Genomic DNA, 23,271 nt, shown 5'->3' on the forward strand with positions numbered 1-23,271 from the left:
AGTGGAAATACTAATGTAACTTGATCTGTTATAACTTAATGGAGAGCTCAAAATATATCTTTCCAGGTCATTGAATCTCACCCGTTTACAGCCAATCTTTTAAAAAATTGTAGCCATGTATTATGGAAATCTTTCTCAAGTGGTTGCACATTTTCTTGCCTTCTTAAAACAAAGTATCTTGAAGGTAGTTAAACGCTGTCTTTATGTCTTTGGGGAACTTCTAAATGATTCTCAGTGCTGTGTTTTGGAATTCTCATGTCTGCTGTTTAGAGTTTGTCTGTCTGCCCCCTTATCAACTTTCATTCCTTTGGGTGCCCTTTTTAAATGGTAAGATTCTTCTTTTCCTTAAAGCAAACATGATGCATGCTCAATTCTGAAAACTCTCAAAACAAGATTGAAGGTCAAGTTCGTTGTGCTGTCTGATTCTGTCAGTAAGGTTGTCTTCACTGGCTTTCTAGTTCTACTTTTCCACTTCCCCACAGATTTGCTGTGACCAAGCTTGTTAGAACTGTTAGTAGGAAAACTATGGGTGACCATCTGTGGGGGCTCAGTGCATGGATTTGATGACATTTCTTGGGGTGGCTTTTCTAATGGTTTATTTGCCTTTTTCATATTGTCCTCACAGCGGAATGGGCCCTGAAAGTGAATCTAGTGAAGTTCCGTCTTCTCCTGTAACAGGATGAGCCACTTTCCGGGAGTGGGACAGGCTAGGCTCACCCAGTTAGTATGTGGCCAAGCTGGGTCTCTTGACTCAAGGTCCAGTGCATTTCCCATTTCGCCACCTGTGTTCTAGAAAGTGGTTTTGGATAAGGAGCTACTGCTACATTTGTATAACTGGATCTAGAAAAATCCTACCTTTACCTCAATCATCTACGTTGCTCAAGTGACAGATTTTTTTTTTTTTAACTTCTTTTCTGAGGGAGGAAGCAGCAGAATGTAGCCTCCTCTTCAGCATGCCAGACCTACTCTCTGTTGGAACATCAGTCTTAGATTAATATGGAGACGGGCGCAGAAACACACTTGAAAGCAACATGCGTTACTATCTGTACATTGCTTACATTTTATGACCTTCTTAAAGATGCAGGGAGCATAAATCTTGGGGAGGTTTGTCTTATTTACTTGTTTGTCTTTTCTGCAGATGGGATGTTTGCATCAGAGCTGGGCTGGCTTCAGATATTTGCTCCAGGATATTTTAGCTGAACTGTATGAGTCCATTAAACAAATGTAAGCGTTTTGAGGAAAGAAGGGCTGTGTCTCAAACCAAATGTTTTACATGGAGAACATCTGGGGAATATTGGTATTTCTGTGTACAGTACATCAGAAAGCAGCTTGGCGGGGTTCAGCTGGGATGTTTCTGGCCTGTGGTTGCTGGATTTGACAGTTTTGTTGTAAGGGAATGGTTCTTATGAAGTGGTGCCATAAAGACAATGCTGGATCCAGGAAGGGGTGTCCATGTTTAGCCGCGCTCTCAAATTGTTCTGATTAGCTGCCTGGCCTGATTGTTGACGACGTTTGAACGGTCCGATATCTGAGTTTAGTTTTCTCCAAGGCTTAAGCTTCAGAGAAAGGAAGTATCACAAGGCCAGGACTCAGGGTGTTTCTTCTTTACCCCGTGTTTCCATAGATTTGATGAAATGTGGAAATAAGTGTGGGCCAGCAGAAGCAGCATTGGCCACAGAATCCAAGTACCTGGGTTGAAACTTGGGTGTTGACTTTAGGACCTGTGGGGGATTTGGAGAGTTAGTTCTTTTTCTCAGTTTCAGTTCCCCTCTTCTGCCTGACTGAGGGGATGGTGAGGAGAGTAAAATAAAGTGGGGTGGCATTGTATACATAGGAGGTGGTCATTTACTCCATGGTATCGCATCTATGGGTTTGTGGTCTTACCCACAAGTTCAAAAGCAATATGGACCAGAGTGGAACCCGGGATATCATCCCTGCAGGTTGACTGAATTCAGCAACTTGTATATACTGGGCCAGGTTGGTGGTATGGGTTGATGGGTGAGAAAGGAATCATTCTTGTGAAAATGAAGACTTATGATATTCATCGTATTGGATTCAGTTCAACTCCACACATATTTATTGAATGTCTGCTGTGGTGCCAGTCTCTCCTAGATATTAGGGACATGGGAGGAACAAAGCAACTAGGGTTCCTGTCCTGCATTCTCTGCTCACTCTGCCTGGTATTGACCCAGAATTACCCTCCCTTTTGTTAGGTTACATGTTGACCACGATTTAGGGGGCGTGGACAATGAATGACTGGTGTGTCAGTCTGCTCAGGCTGCCATAACAGAGAGACCAACCACAGACTGAGTGGCGTAAACAACAGAAGTTTACTTTCTTATAGTTCTGGAGGCCGGAAGTCCAAGATGAAGGTGCCAGCAGGATTGGTTTCTGGTGGGAGCTCTTTTCCTGGTTTGCAGATGGCCGCCTGCTTGCTGTGTCCTCACATGGCCTTTCCTTGGTGTGCACATGCTTCGGGTGTCTCTTCCTCTTCTTATAAGGACATTTAACCCTGTTGGATCAGGGCCCCCACCCTTATGACCTCATTTAACTTTAATTAACTCTTTAAAGGGCCCATCTCCAAAAACAGTCACACCTGGGGTTAGGGCTTCAACATAGGAATTTGGGGAGCGGGGAACACAATTCAGTCCGTAACAACTGGTAACTATTTCAGAGGTGTGAACATTATTGGCAGAGAATATGGCTAGACTTCCTGCACCTTTCTGTAAGATCGGTCAAAGTGATCCTTACTGAACCCCCAATGAGCCAGATTAAGAAAAAAAGACAAAACACCACAACGGTTTAATATAGTTTTCTTGTGGTGTGAAAGGAAATTATTGTAAACACTGTATCTGGATGGAACCTGACGATGGCATTTCGACTAGTACCTCGAATGAAATAGTGAGCAAAAGGGACAGTGGAGATACTTTCCTGGCTCTTTTTGGGGATGGAAAAGTGAATAACTGAGCAAAGTGAGACCTCAGTCTGGTCTTACTTAGGAGTGAGTGAAACACGGGTGGACATGGGAGCCGTTCCCAGAAGGACTTCTCGGGAGGCCCCACCTCTGCACAGGTACATCAGTTCGCCTGTGATCTCACAAAAGCACCCTTGGCTGGGAAGTGTCTTAGAGTCCTACAAAGAGCTTCTCCTTGGCCAAACTCTAGGGTCACGTGTCTCCCCATTGGCACAAGGAGGGTGAAGTACCTTAACTGATAGTCTCTTTGTGCCAAAGCCTGTGTGTCTTCTGGTTCCATCTCAGGTCCCACCTGCTCCCCGGAGCCCTCTTTGACGTCTGTAGCCGACGACATAGCAGGTAACCTTGTTCTTAGTAACCTGCTTAGTAACCTTGTTCTCTCTTCCCACATCGACTCATTGACATCTCCCAGTAGGAGGGTCTTGGTGGCAACTGATAGAAATGGACTCTTTGACTCATTTAAGGAGAAAATGAATTTATGTGGTGTGGTGTATCCCATAGGGCCAGGCTTGGCAAAAGACAAGACCCAAGGAAGGCCGAGGATCTAGGTAGGACGAAGTAATAATCCATTGTCGTTTCAGAGATTGTTGTTGGAATGGATGCCTCTGCCGTTTTCAGACCACTCAAAATTCAATTCTGGCGAAAGAGTATCTCCTTAGGCAAATTCTAGGATCATAGGTCCACCCATGGGCGTGGGGAGAGTGAATGAATTATCTTGACTGACAGTCTCTTTAAAACTGCATCCAATGGGGTAGGGCTACTCCCCAGAGCAAAGTCGGGATGTTCCTCCTAGTAGAAAATTGGATGCGTGCAGGTCAGAGAGGAGCCTCCATGTCCACTGCCCTTTCCAGTTGGATTGTCAGCAACTTGAAGGTGAGGTAGGTCTGGTCATGTTTTACCGCACCTGGATCAATGCTTGTTTCAGAGTAGATTTCCCAAAATTGCTGACTGGAGAATTCACTCATTATTGCATCATTTTAGGGACATGCCTCCCAGACCCTCCTGTCCAATGCTGCCTTTTGCACAGCTGCATTGGCTGGCCTCACAGAGAGCAGCAAGGAACACCAGTGAAGATGGAAGTGATTCAGATTTTAGCTTAAAAAAAGACTTAGGGTGGGGGCAGCTCTGTGTGGCTTTGGTGGGCCATCGTCTCCAGAGACTCCGACTGAGCTCATATCCATCAGACACCGACCCTGTGTCAGGCAAAGTACGGCTTGCTTTGTCGGAGTGGTACAGAGGTTAAGAGTATGGTCTTTGGGTTTAGTGAGACCCAGCTCTCCAATTCATTAGTTGTGTGCCCCAGGGCGAGTTACTTAACCTTCGTCAGAGTCAGTTTATATTCATTGAGAAAGCAGAAACAATCATGTTTTTGCAGGAATTTAATGAGAGGTTGAGATGTTTAACGCAACGGTGCTCAGTGCCTGGCATATACTAAGCGCTTGATAACTGGTGATCGTTATGATTACTTTTAGCTGTTGTGAATTATCTCCCAGCCCTTCTGGAGTAGGCGCTCTTAGTATCTCATTTTAAAGACCAGCAAGTTCAGGCTCAGTGATTTCGGGACACATAAGGATTCAAGGCTTGAGAGATTAGCAAGTAAAAGAAGACTTGGTGGCAGGGGGCTGTGGGATGACGAAATGTCCTGCTATGGCTTTGTTTTTTTTTAAGAGTCCTTTCCCACCCAGCTTTATTGAGCTATGATTGACATTTGATATATGACATATGTAAGTTTAAGGTGTATAGAGTAATGCTTTGATACACATATATATTGTGAAATAATTATCACGATAAGGTTGGTTAATACCTCCACCCCTTTCATCCCCTTACACAAAAACTACCATTTTGTGTGTGTGTGGTGATAATATTTAAGATCTACTCTCTTAAAACTTTCAAGTATATAACACAGTATTGTGAACTATACTCACCGTGCTGTGCATTAGATCCCCAGAACTTGTTCATCGTATAGCTGGAACTTTTTAGCCTTTGACCAACATCTCCCCATTTCCCCCACCCCCACCCCCACCCCCCCTGCTCCTGGCAATCACCAATCTACTCTCTGTTTCTATGAATTTGGCTTTTTTAGATTCACGGGTGTGATCATACAGCGTTTGTCTTTCTTTGTCTGAATTACTTCATTTAGCATTTATGTTAAGGGTCCTTTTTAAATACTTGGGGTCCATTTCAGCAACAGCTTTTTAGCATTTACTATATACCAGGCACCTGCTAGGCACTAGGGGGGATGTAGTGAAGGAAACAGAAGAGGTCCCGGTGTGAATGAAGCCCTACAAGAACCGTGAGTCAGGTTATGAAAGGGGTCCTGTATATGCACGGTGGGGGTGGACGTGGGGGAGCGGGTCAGCTGAAGGAGTTAGTTGCAGACGACAGGGTGTGGGGGATGCTGGCAGACGGAAGGACAAACACAGGTATGCGGGGATATGAACACACTCCTCTGCCAGGCTGCTCCTGGGGTCCCTGTACTGACCGCAGACCCCTGCCCCAGTCTCTCCCAGGGTAGGAACTGAGTGCCGGGTGTTGGATAAAGCTCACGGAGGCAACCTGCCTGATGGGTGGCAGAAAATGCCCGGACTGAGCATGCTCCTTGGGGGGGCTGGACATTTGTAGCCGGAGGTGCTGCTGTGACAGGCCTCCCAGGCAGGTTTGTGGGGCGGGAATTAGCGGGCTGATAAGCATCCAGATGGATGTTGCAATGGGGCTGTGGAGCCAGAACCAGTCTGTTAACTCTCTCGGTAATGGACAATGAGAGCTTCCCTTGGAAGGAAAAGAAGCTTCTGCTCTGAGGAGATGATGAATGAGGCCTCCAGGGGGACAGATTGCAGCCTGGGTTATTGTTCCTTCCCTATCTGATAGGTCTTTGCGTGCTCTCATTGACATAAATCAGTTTTCTGAATAAGAGTGAATCTGTCAGGATAAAAATAACTTCTAAAGAATCATCTCTTTCCCTTAGCTATGAAGTCCCCCATGGTTAAAATATGAATTAAAATTTAAAGTCAATCCCCCCCACCTTTTTTTTGCATGTTACATGTATTTTACCATCTTAAGAAATTAAAAACTTTTTTTTCCCTTTGTTCCCACCTGGATCAGCTAAATTCAATTGACTGATTTCCTTTCCCTTTGGAAAACTCATTTCGTTCCTTAGGCTTTTTGTGTCCCTTGTTCATTGTTCCCAAGGTCAGTGATTCAGTAGCAACCTGAAGTTAATATTTAAAAGCGATGTTTTCAGTGAATTAAGAAATAATGGGATAAAAACTTCGTGTGCCTATTCACGTATGATATCAAATCAGGCTTCAGAAATTGGAACAAGGTTTGGACTGAATTGGACTGAAAACAGTGTCCCCAGCATGTTTGTGTGAGGACAGGCCCCTAGCATTAGATGGAGCTGAAATAACGCCCCACGCTGCGAAACCGGTCATAATTAGCCAGCACATTTAGGAGTACCTGTCACTGCCCATCTCGGTGCATTAATAATATATCAGTTCTGGGGATTTTGCTGCCCTGGAGCCCGCCTCGTATGTAAATATGGAACCTTTCTCTGGCAGTTTCTGTCCTGCTGCTAGCTTAGGCTGTGGAATTTGATTAGGACTCCTTACCCAGAGTATTAATCCCAGGCTGGAGTAAGTAAGACTCAGGACTCTTGGTGCAATTGCAGTACTGCTGTTAACTGCATGAACCTGGACTGTGCTTTAACCTCCTCTGGACTCAGTTTCTTCATCTGGAAAATGGGGGAGTGGAGGCGGCAATAGGACATTCTGAGGTCCTTGCAGCTCTAACATCTGCTGAGGGTAATGGTACTCACTTATCCTATGCCAGTGACCGTTGGTCTTCTCTGCCCTCCATGTATACACCATCTGCTACGAGCCCCACGGCAGCCTTGTGGGCTTGGTGCTCTGGTCACCCTCATTTGCAGATGAGGAGACTGAGGCTGTGACGTGCTTGCCTGAGGACCTCTCTGAGGGGGCGCCTGGGCCAAGTTGCTGTGACCGATGCTGGGAACAAGGCCTAAGTGGTGATGCTGGGTTTATCAGCAGTTCTGGCTGGGACTCTGCTGTGCTTGGAGGCTGATAAATAAAAGTTGCACAACTCTAAGCTTATCCAATCCGTGTTATAAACAGCATCAGAGCGATGGGATGCTAAGCTGAGCTTGTCCAGCTTCTAAGTAACCTCAGCTCTCCGGTCCGTCCCTTCCCCTCCGTCTCCAGGTACTTGTTACCTAGAAGAAGAGCCGTGGCAGTTGAGAATTCGGAGGTGGTGTTGCATTTGGCTTTTGGAAACGTGCAAGTCGAAAAATAAATAGCTGCTTGCCCACAGCGTTGCATTTTTCATCTTTCTGTGACTCTGGTTGCCAGTGTAGCGTCTCCGGTGCTACTAGATGCCTTTTCATGCAGGGAGCCTTAGGGGTGTTTATTGGAGCAGAGCCTGGAGAGACTTCAGAGGATCCTGGTGAGAAGGCTCCTCGCAGCTGCAGCCAGACCCTCTCTCATAAAGCAGAGCAGGACGTGAGGCTCGGGAGCTCCCTTCCCCTCGCCTCCTTTGCACACATTCACTTTTACCAGGCGTGGGAGCCCCAGGTTGTGTGCCGAGCATGAAGCGATCCATCGGCAGCCAGCTTCCCTGCCCTTCCAGCATCCACAGGCCCGCCTCGGGCTCGGATGCGAGGAACGACTGCTGGGAACAAGCCTTTCATTTGCCAAGGGGTAAATTAATTTGGTTCACGGAGTCCCTTTCAGGAAGCAGCGTGTTTATAATTCCCCTCTACGTAGAGGGGCAGCTCATTAATTTTCACGCATCACCTAATGTTTGATATGACGGTGTCATATTTAAGTCACAGGATAACAAGGGCCGTCATGGCTTCATGGGCTGTGGTTTAAGATGGCATTTCTCAAACTTCAGAGTGCAACAGCATCACCTGGGAAGCTTGTAAGAAATGCTCATACCAGCTTGCCCCCCGCTCTCCAATTCAGTAGATCTGGGGGGGGTGGGTCCTGAAATCTGCATTTTGACAAGCAGTTTCCCCTTTTTCCCCAACCAGGGGATGTGATGCAGGCGGTGCGCTCACCACCTTTTGGAAGATTGCTCTCTCCAAGAAGCTAATTGTGTGCTCCGAGCTGCTTGGTTGCTTGCTTTTGCCATTGCTACTGGTGTTAAGTTCCCATCGGCCTTCTTTTCGCTGCTCGTTCAGCCATGGCCACTATCTTGTGTTTACAAACCCCAACGCCCACCATACCGGGAGTGCACATCTGCACATGGCGTCTTAGTCATTAATTCCACTTTCCAGGAGGCATCGCCACGTGCAGTAATGACAGTCTTAGCTCAGTCCTTGAAGGGGGAGGGGACGGAGAGCGAGGACGGAGTATATGTGTAAATAAAAACGTCCCAGGCCTCTCTGAGGTCCTCCTAAGCAGGCCCTGGCACCGTCCAATCAAAGTCTGATTTGCTGCTTAAATTTCTGGAAATAGAACACATTTTTTTTCATCAGTATCATCTGAGGAAACATCATCTCTGATGGGGAGTTTTGGGATGGAGAGGACTGAGAACTGAGTTCTAGAGGATTACGTACGTAGTTCAGAACTTCTTACAAGATTGAAGGACTGGTGGTGGCGAATGGTGGGATGCCATTCTTTGAAGAAAAAGCTCTTTCTTACACAGGCTGTGCTCCTTGGCATCGGGGTGCCTCTTCTCAGAGCCTGATGATATCACTCTTGGCTTCCAACCTGCTTCTGTCTGAAAAAACATCCATGTAACGACATGAATCAACAGTCCGGAGAGGAAGAAGCCCATGGGCCCTGCGGCGTTGCTGGCTTGGGTCCCTGTGGGGCCAGTTGCATCATGGCAACTTATTAGGATGTTGTCCTGAATTGGCCAGGCTGCTCTCAGAGAGCTGGGGGGTCATTAAATTAGGATATTTGGCTGCAAAACGGCCTCCTGGGTGGCATCACCAGGGTGCTGGCCAGGCACAGCCTTTCTGAGTGAAAGCCATTTGGTGATCCTGGGGAGATGTGGACCCGTGTGGCCCATGTGGAGCTGTGCCTTGTCCAAACTCTGACCCTCAACCAGACAAGAGCAGGAGCCTGTACGCTGGCCTCCAACTTGGCTGCCTGTTTCCACTGCAAGTGGCCGTTGGCCTCTTGGTTAGAAAAGGTCCCTGTTCTGCCTCTGACTCAGTGCCCTGCAGCTCCCGTAGAACGTGGCTGGGTGTGAGATCACATCTTGTGAATGGCAGGGAAGCTGCCAGCTCCTGTGGCCAGATAATGCAAACTTGTTCTCACGACGTGATGCTAATGCCGTGTTTATGGTCATGCGTCTTCCCTGCTGCTTACTCCCCCAGTTCCACCTCCTGGGACCTCACATATGATCCTGTAAAACTTCATCTGCTTGGAGGGGACCCATTACACTGGACTTGGGAGACTGGGGTCCTTTGAGAGAGTCTGTCACCTGCCATATTTGCTGTCCATTCCAACTTTATGCACAGCCTCAAGAATCAGCAGCCTTTAGGCTCAGCTTGCCTGGGTTCAAATCTTAGCTCCATCTTTTACATGGAGCTAATTTGGGCAATATTTACCTTCTCTGTGCCTCAGTTTCCACCCCTGTGAAATGGGGCTGTCGTTAGGAGTAAATAAGATAAGGCCCACTGGCACATGGTTAACACTTAAGGAATGTTAGTCACTGCTGTCAAGCTATTGCCACTGATTTAAAACTATTGATATGTCAAGGCCAAGAGCAGAGCACTAAGGTCTTGCTCTGCAAAGTGTGGTCCCTGGACCTGCCTCATTGGCATCACCTGGGAGCTTGCTAGAAATGCAGAATCCCAGGCCCCACCTTTGACCTTTGGATTCAGAATCTGCATTTTAACAAGATGCCCATGACTCCTCTTTGAGAGGCACTGTTCTAGAACACTCCCTGAAGGCCGACATATGGCAGTGAATGAGCATCTGTGGGACATGACTGTAGAGGGAAGAGGGCTGTGATTCTCTTGGTGAGAGCCTGAAATACAACCTGCCTAGAATTTTCCTCACTCCCCAAAGCAGGCCAGGAAGACAGCTGTCTGCCCTGCCGTATGTGAGCGTGCAGGCTGAATATGAATTTTAATTTTAACCTGCCGTTGCCTGAGTACAAATGCGGGGAGGGGGAAGATGTGTGGGGGGAACAGGGAGGGGAGAGATGATTTGCTGTGGGCTCATCATTCCTAAAATATGGTCTAGGACCCCGTATCTGATAGGACTCATTTGTAGTCACCACCATTCATTGAACACCGACTGTGTGCCCAGAAGTTTAATCACATTATTTTCACTCCTTACAACAGACCCAGGAGGTAACACTTGCTAACCCCATTTTACAGGTGAGGAAACTGAGACCTGTGAGGTTCAGGCTCGCTTAAGCTCACCCAGCCAGTAAAAACCTGAGCTTTCACCATGCTGCTCTGCTTCCCCATTAACCCTGCCTAGATCACTGAGCTCTTAACATTCACAGCGGCCTCTGTGGCAGGCTGCAGAGTAGGTGGTTTTGGGGATTATTCAAAAAAGGAAAAACTGCTTCTGTGGAAGAGGAACCTGGGCCTGTTACATTTAACAAGGGATGGGAATTGGTTGGGCTGTTTGCCTCTTAGACAGGCAGGCACTACAAGGTAGAGTTTGCAGGTCCACGGCCAGACCTGCTGCTTGCCGCACACGGTTTAAACATTAAACTGTAGGGTGGCCTTATTTAAAAGCAGACCGTTTTATAAGGCACACGGTGCCGTCTAGACGTGGGACATTTATGAAAGTGACTGCGCTGTGTGTCGGGCTCAAACACCTGAGTTCCCGGCTCCAGTCATTTTGAAGGTGGAGTGAAATCTGTGTGACTCATGCAAGAACAAATTGGATTCTTTTTTTTTTTTTTTTTTTTGTTGAGGGTGTATGATTTCAGACATTTGGTAATCTCTTCCTGCTGGGCCTTTCCTTACCTCCGCCTGCCTTTGTAGATGAGGTGAGGATGAAGAAAACTGGAGAGGAGCTTTTCTCCGTCATGCTAGCATCTCTGTGCGTGCCTTTGGTAGCCCTTGGCCATGAGGGAACTTACGTAGTTATTTGTGTCACTTGTGCTTCTTGCCCTTCTCCCCACCGCCTCCCATCTTGAGGGCTGGGACAGAATATTGTTGGCTCCCTTTTGTGTTGTCTCAGCACTATGCTTGGTACCTGGTAGGTGCTCTAAGGAATAAGTGAATGAACAGTCAAAATCCAGAAAGGCTGACGTGGATATCCTGAGTCAGACTTTGGATGCTAAGGAGCAGGCAGATTTTATTCCCCTGTTCACTTGATGGGCAACCGTGAGAAGGAGATGGGGAAAGATGGTCCAGGGTTCAAGTTGTCCATCCTTCTATCTGGTCTCACACTTAGATGCCATGATGCTTATGGTGGGCCTCAGTGGCTCTGAGCTTCCTGACATTTCAGATGAGGGTACAATTTAAAGACCCAGCAGGGATACTCTTCTGCCCTTTATGTACTTTGGGAGGAAACCTGGTCTCCATTTCCAAGACCTTCGCTTGCTGTCCTATGAGGAACCAGCAGGAAGTCAAGTTGGTTCTGAGGATAAAAGGAAGGATGGAAGGCCATAAGTATGAGGCATTCTCGGGGTTAAACTTGGCTGAGATTGATTGGGCACTTACCCCGGGCCAGGCACATGCTAAGCACCTAACACGTAATCCTCATAGGGAGGGACCCATGCGGCAGGTATTCCCCTACTTGAAAGAGCAGGAAACTGGAAAAACAGAGAGGTTATGTAACCTGTCCAAGGTCACACAGCTCGTGAGGGATTTCAGCCAGCGCTCAAAGCCATATCCCTAACCATTATGCAATACTGCTTCACTGTGCCCTGGCTCAGCTTATCCTTCAACTTCATGAAGCAGGTGCTATATTATATTACAGGAGCTACATTTATTGATCTCCTCCTCCTTTTTAAACAACTCTAAAAATGTGACCACCATTCTTGGCTCTCTGGGTCCTACAGAAACAGGATCGGAGCTGGATTTGGCCCATAGGCAAACAAAGAAGCAAGATAATTTCAGATGGTAGAAAATGGCCCAAAGAAGATAAAATGAGGAAAAGCGTAGAGAGAAGGAAGTGGCGTGGGGGGGAGGGGCCTTATCAGCTAGAGGTGTCAGAGAGGGCCTCCCCAAGGCGTGGCGTGAAGCTGAACCTTGAATGATGAGAAGGATGATATGAAGCCCTGGGGTGTGCAAAGCACTCAGCACGGCGTCCATACCACATATTAAGTGCTCCGTGAGTGCCATGAGTGCCTTCCTATCGTTATTGTTTTTGTGGTTTGCTATTAACTGGCTCTACGACCTTGGGTGAGTCATTTCACTGCTCTTGGGAGTTGAACTGAAAGCCTTCCTTATGACCTTGGCAGTTACACAGTTCGAAGTGATTTCTAGCATTTGTCTCCTCCTGACTTCCCACCATCCCTTTGAAATCGGGCGCAGAATGAGCCCTCTTACATTTTCAATAGAAGATTCATTGTCAGAAGAGGGAAGCTTTTGTGGGAGGACAACCACCATGCTTATTAACATTTATGGAGCTCATTTAGTTTCCTCAGTGCTGAGCGGGGTTTTATTAGAATGTGGGCATTCCCCTTTTCACACTGGGCTGGAAGCATCCCCCTGGCAAATGCACCGTGGGACCCTCGGCCTCTGGCTCCACTTTTGGGGGGAATTGACAAGTGGGCTTATTTTCTTATCCCCCGGAATGTCGTCACCCTCCCCTGACCCTGGATGGTAAAAGAATGTATTCTTATTGTCATTTGACAAAAGGGCTCCCTGGAGGCCAAGTTCAGCCTGCTGCATAATCAAACGGGTGGTTTCTCCCCTAGGCCATCTTTAGTTCAGGGAGGAATGTAGGAGTTGGTCCAATAGCTACTACCCACATCCTCCTATCTGTGTGTGTTCACTGTCTGCTTCCTCCAAGAACCAGCTTTCAGGATCGCAGGCCCTGCTCAGATAAAATAAAGCCTTCCAATCATATCTTTACATTTGACGTCAGCATACGGAAGCTTTTCTTGCTACATACTGAATGGGGCTGTCTGGAAGGTCTGGGGTAGTGCTGAGCCTGGCACTGTGGTGAAAAGCGGCCTTGTAGCTGGAAGCTCATTCATCTTTGTGCAACCTCCTTTTATCCAGCAGGACGTCCTGTGTTTTCTCTCTGCTTTCTCCAGTCCTCGATTACCCATGTAGGTAGGATGTCAAAGAAATCCTGAGTCATCTTACAGCCATGCCTGTCTTGGCTGTGTTTGGCAGGAGTGGTCCTTCCTTTTTTGCTCCGATTCCACTATCTCGCCTCTGGTCTGGGCTCGCATCACCCTAAGAACGTCAACCCCTCCCTCCGCCACCCCGCCCTCCGCCACCCCTCCCTCCTTCTTTTCTTCTCTCCTCTCCTTCCCTTTCTGTCTGTCTCCCTGCCTGCCTGCCCACACTAAGTGTTTTCTCAGGTCTGCCACGTGCCAAGCACAGTGTAAAGCACTGGAGATAAAGCAGTGAATAAGATTCCCACTAGTGTAGAGTCAAGGAACGACACAAATACTGAGTCAATTTCCCCTGGGGAAGTTTCTGCAAAGGAGAAATACAAGAAGCTGCTAGTTGACCTAACCTGTTTTGGGGAGGTCAGTAAATGGCAAAAACAATAATGAAAATAGTTTCCCCATTCTTGTTGAGTCATAGGTGGCCTCACTGTATTTTAGAAATGTTTCCATGTATAGTGTTTGGTTGGGTCCTGGCATAAGCCGGAAGTTGCGATTGTTCACAGATGTGCATAGGATCCTGCTGGAGCTGACTGGGGTTCATTCACCCTGTGGTAGTGAGGTGCGGTACTGGGCTGCTGATAATAAGGACGTCTTTTTTTTCTCCAGAGCACTTAATGCCTTTGTAATCCAGAGGATGGTTTAACTGCCTTTCATCTATGAAAGGGTGGTCTAGGTGAGTGGAGGCCGCAGAAGCCCCAGTTAGGAGGGGACGAAGCAGATGTTCGGAGCTGCCAGCAAATTGGTTGGTGGGCTTCCTTGTTACCCATGGATACCTTTCCCACCAAAGTAATTTTTGTCCCCCTAGAACCAAGGAGAATGAAATTGCCAACCCACTTGTTCACGAGCAAAGATGAATCCATTGGCAAATACAGAGGGGGCCAAAAAAATATATACACATTTTAAGAAAGGAAAAAACTGTATTAAAATGAGAATACTCAATATATACCGATAACAAAAGATGAATACAAGTCATGTGTATACATTTTTTTGGCACCCTCAGTATATTTTTCCTTATTGGATTCCCATTGTCATTTTAGTGCCTTTTTATTTATGGATTTCTTTTGAGTAATTGCTCTGTGTGTTGGCCCTGGCAATTCTCAATGGTTTGTATTTGCAGGAGACATTGGTATGGAGCTTTTGGAATCAACTGGCACTGGGCAGGGCGTCTAGCTGTCACTCCCTCGGTTTTACCCTGATTTTTCTCTAGCAGAGCCTTTTGGTCACATCATGTGCTATTGACAGTGCCTTGAGCAAGAGGAAGGATTTGGCTTCTGAGCAATTGCGTAAACACAGTATAACCTGGAGCTTAAAACCCAAGGTTTGAGCAGAACTGGCCTCTAGATAGGGCATGCAACTAAGCTTTTTGTAGCCATCACCGCCAGCTGCATGGTGGAACTGAGTGATACTAATTTCACCTATTCATGTTTAATCATTGATACCCTGTAAACTGAGTGCTCTTTTTTTTCTTTTTTCAAAGGATCAGGCTTCCTAGAGTAAATGAATCTGGTCACGTGAAGCAGCCTCCGCTTTATGAAAAAAAAAAAAAAAATCCACCATCCCAAACCCCAGGCTGTTAAAACCTGATGTTTTCTGTTGTCCGGAGAAGGGTGTTTCTGCTATAAATGAAAGACATGACAGGGGGTATTTCGAAGCTTTGTTTTGGTTATTGTCGGCTCTGCCAACAAGTAACATCTGTATTTATTTTCCAAACTCCCCCAATAGCTGATTTGCATCTGTTTAGTTCTCCGAGTAACATTTCATTTCCTGACTTTATAGGTTGCTATAAAATCCATTCGTAAGGACAAAATTAAGGATGAACAAGACATGGTTCACATCAGACGAGAGATTGAGATCATGTCATCCCTCAACCATCCTCATATCATCAGTATTTATGAAGGTCAGTGATTTTTTTTTTTCACCCCCGTATCGGTTACCATTTCTCATACCATGGGGCGTGCCAAGATTTTTAGGTAATTGCCCTTCTGGGCAGGAGCCAAGTATATTTTTCCTCATGATGCAAAAATAGATGAGTGTTATCTTTTATTTGGTTACCTCGAATGCAACCAGACACACGTATCACGGCTCAGTTTGGTCATAAAATATCTTCCGTCTTCCCGGTTCCTTGGCGGTTGCTAAGCAACCCGCCTATGGAAAGCCAGTATGAGATAGTGTGGTCTCTGAAAAATGGCAGTTTGTTGGGTGACCAAGTGACGGAGCATACGTTGTAAATGTCATGCTCCAAAGCTGATGTTCAGGGGTTGGCTGGTGTCACAAGTGACTTAAAGTTAGGCTCTTGGAGTGAGGAATTACCTTTGAGCAGGTCCAGGAAACTTCCAGAAAGAAGAGGGATCTGTTGATGCACTTGCTTCACCAGTGGAGTCCCTTGTAGTTGGTGTTTGTAGAAGGGTGGGGTGGGGGAAGCTTATAAAAATGCCCATGCTTCAACGCTGGTCTCTCCTGGGAAGAAAAGGAGAGTATTAACCACCCACAGCATATCATTTTTTTGAAATATCCTGGAAAACGATTACACAAACAATATATTTACTGTAGAAATGATTAAAATACAAATGTAAAAATCAAAATATAATTTCTATTCTAGCTCCTACTTTGATAAGTAGCTCTCTATCCGTCTTTATATTTTTATCTACTGCTCTACATCTGTATGCAGTCTTTATTCAAAGTTAGCTCATACTGTTTATACTGTTTTTTCAGCTTGATTTCTTTTTCCATTTTTTTATACTATGCATCTCTTCCTATATCAGTAAATATTCCCTTATAAGGACTTTTGAGAAGGCTTTATAGTATTCCATTTATGGAAATACCATAACTTATGGACTCTAATTCTTTTTGTCAAACATTTAAGTTGTTTCAAATTTCTGGTTATTATAAACAGTGCTATAGTGACCCTCCTTGGACATCATTTTTACATTCATTTCTGATTATTTTCTTATGAAAAATTCTAAGCCTTGGACTTCCCTAGTCAAAGTGTCCAGAATAGTTTTTAATGTATGATTGAGTCAGAAAAAGGAACCTAGTTTTAATTTCTGGCCTGATCATAAGAAGTTATACAGTTAGGGCTAAGAGAAAACCAGATGTTAACTCTCGAGTTTTTCTGATATTTAAAATTCTCCTTCTTCTGGTTCCCTGCTGTTTTTCGCTCCTCACCCAGAAGTGAATGTTGGTAATATCGTTTGTCTTGATTTTTCTACAGCTCATTTTTGGAGTTCTTGGGGATATGATTTTTAAGGGAAAGTTTCTTTCATTCAGTCGTCTCTTCATTCCACAAGCGTCTCTTGCAGTGATTCTCAAAGTGCCTGTCTCTGGACGGGCAGCCTCAGCATGCATTGGGATTGTTAGAAATGCAGCTTTCTGGGCCTTTCCCAGGACCTGCTGAATCAGCACCTCTGGGGGTGGGACCCAGCCTTCTGTGTTTTAACAGCTTGGGAACCACGGATTGACTGAGTGTCTACTTCTTCTTATGCACTGCGAGAAACATGGTTAGACATTTAAAGAGGAACATGCTGTGGATTTCATGATCAAGAAGTGATGCAAGGTGTGATAGAAAACGTATTACGGGGATGTATAAACAACATGTTCTGGGACCATGGAGGCCTGGGGGTTAGAAGTTTTCATTGCAGATGTGTGGCATCCGGGCTGGGCCTTGGAAGAGTTTTTGTGAAGAAAAATTGGCGAAAGTAGAATTTCAGGCTGATAAAACAAATCTGAATCTGCCTGGTGAATGAGGGGAATTAGAAGTTAGAAGTGAGTCGTGATACAAAATGCAGGAGGAGAGTCAGTTTTATTAAATTCTGAGTGTTCTTGCTCCATGTGGCCCATTTATTATGGAAACCTGAAGGCAGTAGTGATGGATGAGACCTGTATGGCGTAGACTGGGGTAGTCCACGTGCTCTGTGAGCACTTCTGTGTTTGGGATTTCTTGGCCTAGAGCAGGAGCCTTCTTTATCAGGAAGACAGAGTCTGTTCTCGCAGCATGAAGTCCCAGGTTCTTCCTTTGGGAGGCGTCTGTGGTAACTGAAGGCTGTCGTAGAGAAGCCTGACTTCACTAGCCTTGTGCCTTCTTTGGCCTTGGGAATTCTACAGACTGAATGGGGAACAGGAATTTGTCTCCCTTCCAAGCGAAGGCCAGCGATGAACCTTAAAGGAAGAACATTCTATTACCAAGGTCAGACAACTGGCCTCAGTCCAGCCCCTGCTGGAGGCTTCACGAAGAAGAGAAATCCTTGCTTAGAACTTTAAAGATGGGTACCAGCGTGAATTAAAGTTCTTTGGGAGACTGGAAATAATTTCCATCAAGGCCTCAAGTGGGAGGTTGGGCCTCCATTCATCTCAGTTCATAAAACCCTATGAATTGGTTTTAGGGAGTCAGGAAAAGAGTTCGAGTTCTCCCATCAGGCAATCTTGGGTGTCAGTCCCAAATCCTCCCCTGTGACCTAGACGTGAGACTTTGAGAAAGATGGTGGGCCTCCCAGTGCCTCAGTGACCGCACCAGTAAAATGGGGATAACCGTCCAACCTTTCTCAGGGGTTGTCGGCAGGATTAAATGAGATGATACATGGGCTAGTAAGCTCAAAAAAGAGAATTAGTTTGAAGACAATGTAATCATCATAAGTGGTTCTTAACCTGGGGTTCACTGGCAAGGGTGTTTCATGAGTGAGCTGCAGAGTGAGCTTTCATTAATCCTCTGAAATAGTATATCACTACACTGTAGAATACAGAAGCCACTAGCCACAGATGAGTATTTCAAATTAATTGAAATAAAAATGTTAAAAATTCAGTTCCTCAGTCTCATTAGCCACATTTCAAGTGCTCATCAGCCACAGTGTCTAGTGGCTGCCATATTGGACATTGTGGATATAGAACCTTTTCATCGTTGCAGTATAGGACCGTGCTGGTATCTAATGTTGTATGTGGTACGTGTGTGGGTTATTTTTTTTTTCTGGGGAGAGAGTGCATAGCTTTCATCAGACTCTCAGGTTAAAAAAAATCCCCCCTGCCATCAAGAATACCACTCAAATAAAAGGTATTGTTTTTACCCAGAAAACCCCCAGGGACCTAAATGTGGCCCCTTTTTCTTTTTAATTTCTTAGGGATGTATAGCTTCTGTTTTGTTCTCATTCCCTTCTCCCACGCAAGTTCTGCTTCTCCCACATCCACTAAATAACTGTGTGGGAGGGCAGCTCCCCTCCCTCTCCCAGGGTTAGGAGCAGGAGATCGCCGTGTGCTGTTCCAGCTCCTACACCTCCAACTGTGACCCCACAAGCCCCAGACTTTACCTGCTTTGGTGCCTAGGACCCCAAGACCCCACTCTGAAATTGAAGTTAGATATCCTGATGTCATCTGTAGAATTCTGCGTAGTTTACAAAACTCTCCCACGTCTAGTCTCATTTGATCCCCAGAGCAAATCGGTGCGGTGGGCAGGCCAGGTGTTCCCATTTTGCAGTTGTGGAAACAGACTCTGGAAGGTTAATGATTTGCTGGGTGTATTAGTTTGCTAGGGCTGCCACAACCAATTGCCACAGATTGGGTGGCTTAAACAATAGAAATTTATTGTCTCACAGTTCTGGAGGCTAACAGTCCAAGATCAAGGTGTCAGCAGGATTGCTTTCTGCTAAGACCTCTTGGCTTGCAGCTGGCCGTCTTCTCCCTGTGTCTTCACATCAACTTCCCTCTGTACAGGTCTGTGTAGAAATTTCCCCTTTTTATAAGGACACCAGTCATACTGGATTAGGGCCCACCCTAATGACCTCATTTAACCTTAATTATTTTTTCAAAGGCCCTTTATCCATATAGGGTCACAATCTGAGGTACTAGGACTTTAACATATGGAGTTAGGACTTTAACATGTGAATTTTGGGGGAATCCAATTCAGCTCATAACACTTGGGTGTCACACCTAGTGGTGGTCTTGGGCCACAGGTCTCCTGACCCCATTTGTTTTTTCCCTCTGGCAGGCCTCAGGCCTGTATTTCTGACCTTGGGTCTTGTTTAGCTGGCTCTGCAGCCCACCTCTGTGCCCCAGGCATTCCCCTCAGACTGGCCTTCTCTGTCCTTTTCAACCCCGGGGTGTGATAGGGACCGTGAGGTGGCAGCAGTGGTGGTGGGACCTGAGTCTGTGATAGGGGCTGGTCTCTCTGCCCCTCACAGAGTTAAAGGGAACCTTCTCTCTAGAAGCTGATTGGTTGTTTGACTGGCCAATCAAGAGCCTTAGCTGAGTGCGGAAATACATTAATTTGCTTAATGAAAAATCAATGCCGAGGCATCTAAGTGGATGTTTGGATGTTAGCCAAGTGAATAGAAGCTATTAAAGAAATTTATAATTTCTTTTTCAACAATGACCTTTAGGATTCAAAACACACACACACACACACACACACACACAAACACACATACACAGACACACACACACCAGCAGCAACAATAAGAACAGCAACATGACAAAGCAATGATGCACCTACCCTGTATGTTTAGGAACTTTAGGCTTCCAATTCCATGACGGGAAGGCACCATCTTGGTCCGTATTATCTGGTGATATTGAGATATGAGTTTCAGAGAAAAAGTTATTCATTCATTAAAAAAAAAAAAAAAAACTAAGTAAGTGCTTAATGCTCGTATGTATCAGGTCCTGTTCTACGCTCTAGGAATCCAGGGGTGAACAAGACAAGCTCTGGCCCCATGGAGCTGCCATTCAGTGAGTAGACAAGTGGACAGATAAGGGATTTTTGAGCTGAGACCCGAATGGAGCAGGGAGTGAGTCCTTCTAAGACCTGGCATTCCAGGCAAAGGGAACAGTATGTACAAATGCTCAGAGGAGGGAAGGAGGTTGTGTTGGTAGACGTGACAGAGGGCTTGCAAGGCTGAGGGGATGAGTGAGTAGGATGGTGTCAGGAGAGACTCAGATCTTGATTACAATGGCTAAAGGAGGGAGTGTGGATTTTACACCAAGAATGAGGGCAAGCCATTGGTTTTGATGAGAGAAATAGCCTTTTAAAATTTACACTCTAAAATAATAATAGCTAGGAGTTGTTGAGTGTTTACCCTGTGCTAGGAAGAACATATGTATGATCTCATTTAATCCTTACATCCATGATATACACACTGTTAACAACCCTATTTTATGGTAAGGAAAATTTAGTTTTTCCCAAGGTTACATCAGCTAATAAGTGGTGGGGCTGAGCGTCAAAGCCTATCAGGGACACTGCGAAGCTGGTGCTCCTAAAACTGACCAAGCCATCTGGTGGTCTGCAGTGACCCCTAATTGGGGGCGTTATCCTAGACCTTGTGATGCAGAGAATTTCTGCCTGTCACAGAGGTTGCTGTCTTAAATATGTGGGAGCATTAAACCCCAGCTCTGTGGGTATTTTAGAAAATATTTCTGCATACATCTCAGGAAGAAGCTTGGGGTCCGAATCCAGTACACTCCTCGGGCAAGTGTTTTCTACATGAAAGTCCATGGAAGTGTAAGTTATTATATATTATTCATAATACCTGCAGGCCCATAAAATCTGGGACCTCACTGATTCAACGCTGCTGTTCACCAAGTCTCAAAAATAATTCCTTTCAAATGTTTCTTGAACCAGACCCTGGGGTTACTCTCCTGTTGACCGAGAGGGGAAGGTGATTAACCCTCAAATCTGTTAACTCTGTGTCAACACAAACCATAACTGGCTTGTAATGCTAAGTCAAATAAAAGAGGATGGAAATACCCCTTCCAGTGTGTGATACTAGGTAACCTAATCGAGAGAAAAAGGAAGAAATCTCTGGCACCATCTCAGAGCTGGACCCCTGTTTTCAGTCAAAGGAATTCCATTTGCTCAGCGGGGAGGTAATTGACAATATGGAAAGAGCAGCTGAAAAGGAAGTGCCCGCCAGAGCTTTCAACGTGGTTGCCTAGGATGGAAGAGATAAAAACAGTTTTTGCCTAAGGTTCTGATTTCAGGATCGGAGTTCAAACATCAAAGGCACGTTGTCCCACCCCCATTTCCCCTTTGAAAGCCTAGGAGACCCAATCTGCACAATCATGAGAATGAACATCTTGCCACACTTTAGGGAACCGTAGCACCCCATCTGGTAACCGTCCTGCAGGTAAAAGCGAACAGGCGGGGGCGTGGGGGAGATTGGGCCTGTGCCTTCACTTTTATGCCCTTGGTTTTTGTCCCTGGATATCTCTCTTCCTGGCCCTGCAAGATTACATCTCTTTATTGGCCCTTTGCATTGTGATATGCTAGAACTGGCCACCCCTTTCAGCATGGCTCCTATCTGGGACAAAGTAGGATGCCTAGTTGGCATTTGTCAGCTGTGATCTCTTGGCCTTAGGAAGAGTTTCTCCAACTTAAAATAACAAAACCAAGTAAACAAACATGACTTCTTTGATAAGCATGTGAGTCTTAATGCCCTTGCCCTGGGAGCCTTAAACCTGCTGCCTATGAGGAGACATAAATGATTCTGTGTTCTAGAAAATTCTCCAAATTTCTACCATAAAGACACTTTGGATGAGTTTACTATCAGTTAAAAGCTCCTCCCATCTTTCTAGAAGTATGCATTACAATATGCTTTTTCAAGCTACCTGTGCCTCCTGAGGTTCTAAGAAATCTTTCTGGAAGGGGATATTGTTCTTGCCTCCTGGTGAAACAAATCACTGCTCTAAACATCCAGCCAGAGATGCAGAGGAGAAACTAAGAGACAGGCTTTGTGGAAAAGCCCACAGCTGTTAATCTGGATTGTGTGCTTCAGGCTTGAATGACGGGGCATTCTACCTTTGCCTTCTCCTTCCCCTTCACTAGTGGCCAGGGGCAGTGGGGCCAGTGCAAGATGTTTCCCTAAGACCCAGCAGAGGTTCTGGAGTCCGAAACTATTGCTGCCCCTGAAAAGGAACCTCTTGAGAATGGCAGGACCCTGATTAAACTGCCTAATCCTGCATTCCAGCAGCGGTTCTCAGAGAGTGGTCCAGGGACCAGCTGCCTGAATATCACCTGAATACCCCCCTCCATCTGAATCCGAACCCCCCGGGGTGGGGCCCAGTGTTCCCACGTAATCTCAAGCTTGAGAACTACTTGTATTTGAGGAACCGTTGCTCAGGAGGTGAGAAACCAAAGGGCTGCATTGCTAGCATCAGTTATTTAAAAATACCTGTGGTGGAAGCAGTTTACATTGTTCTTCTCAGGCTCAAGTGTCCTAGTTCAGGTTTCTCAGGCAGCAAGCAAATCTTGATTTAGGCCAAATGCAAGGGTGGCTGAACTGATCTAATAAGGTTTGTCAGACATTAATACTATCCACTGTTTTCATTCATTCATTCACTCACTATTCAATCATTCATTCCTTTAACAAAAATTTATAGAGCACTTATGTCCCAGATACTGTTCTGGTAGGGTGAGTATATATACAGAGGGTGCCCAAAAGATTATACACATTTTAGGGAAGGAAAAAACTGTATTAAAATTACACTGATGGCAACCACTTTGAGCACCTTTTGTAATTGCAGAAGTCAAGAGTGACTTGTATTCATCTTCGGTTATCAGTATATATTGAGTATTTCTATTTTAATAGTGTTTTCCTTTCTTAAAATGTGTATACATCTTTTTGGCACCCTTTGTATTTCTTGTCCAAATATGTTTAGATTTGAATGAGCTAATGGCTCTGCCAATTGCTACTGAGTGACCTTGAGCTAGCGACTTAACCTCTTTGAGGCTCAGTTCTCTTATCTATAAAATGGGGCCAATAGCCAGTTACTTTATAGATAAGGTTGTGAAGATTAGCTCAGATAATGAATAGAATTGCTAAGCACAGTTCTGGGTACATGCTCAATAAATATTATTCCTCTTGCGATCGATCTTTAGGGCTCTGAGAGGTCCTTTCAGGCTGGAGTAGAAACTTCTATTGGGAGGTGCTCGAAGAGAAGGTTGAAGCCAAATTGCCTAGATCCGTGGTTCCGAGTGCTGGATACACATTAGAATCTCATGGGGCAGTTATAAAAAATGCTGATGTCTCGGCCTC

At 45.6% G+C, this 23,271-nt stretch overlaps 1 protein-coding gene across 1 annotated transcript in view; it reads left to right on the forward strand.

Annotated features, from left to right (window-relative positions):
• The window catches only part of NUAK1 (NUAK family kinase 1), a 72,274-nt gene that overhangs the window by 17,630 nt on the left and 31,373 nt on the right, over positions 1-23,271 (forward strand). Inside the window, exon 2 of the mRNA XM_033117454.1 lies at positions 15,038-15,158. Coding sequence (XP_032973345.1) covers positions 15,038-15,158 — 121 coding nt within the window. The remainder of the gene's footprint in view (positions 1-15,037; positions 15,159-23,271) is intronic.

The sequence above is a fragment of the Rhinolophus ferrumequinum genome, chromosome 10 (assembly GCF_004115265.2).
Source record: "Rhinolophus ferrumequinum isolate MPI-CBG mRhiFer1 chromosome 10, mRhiFer1_v1.p, whole genome shotgun sequence".
Taxonomy (NCBI): Eukaryota; Metazoa; Chordata; class Mammalia; order Chiroptera; family Rhinolophidae; genus Rhinolophus; species Rhinolophus ferrumequinum.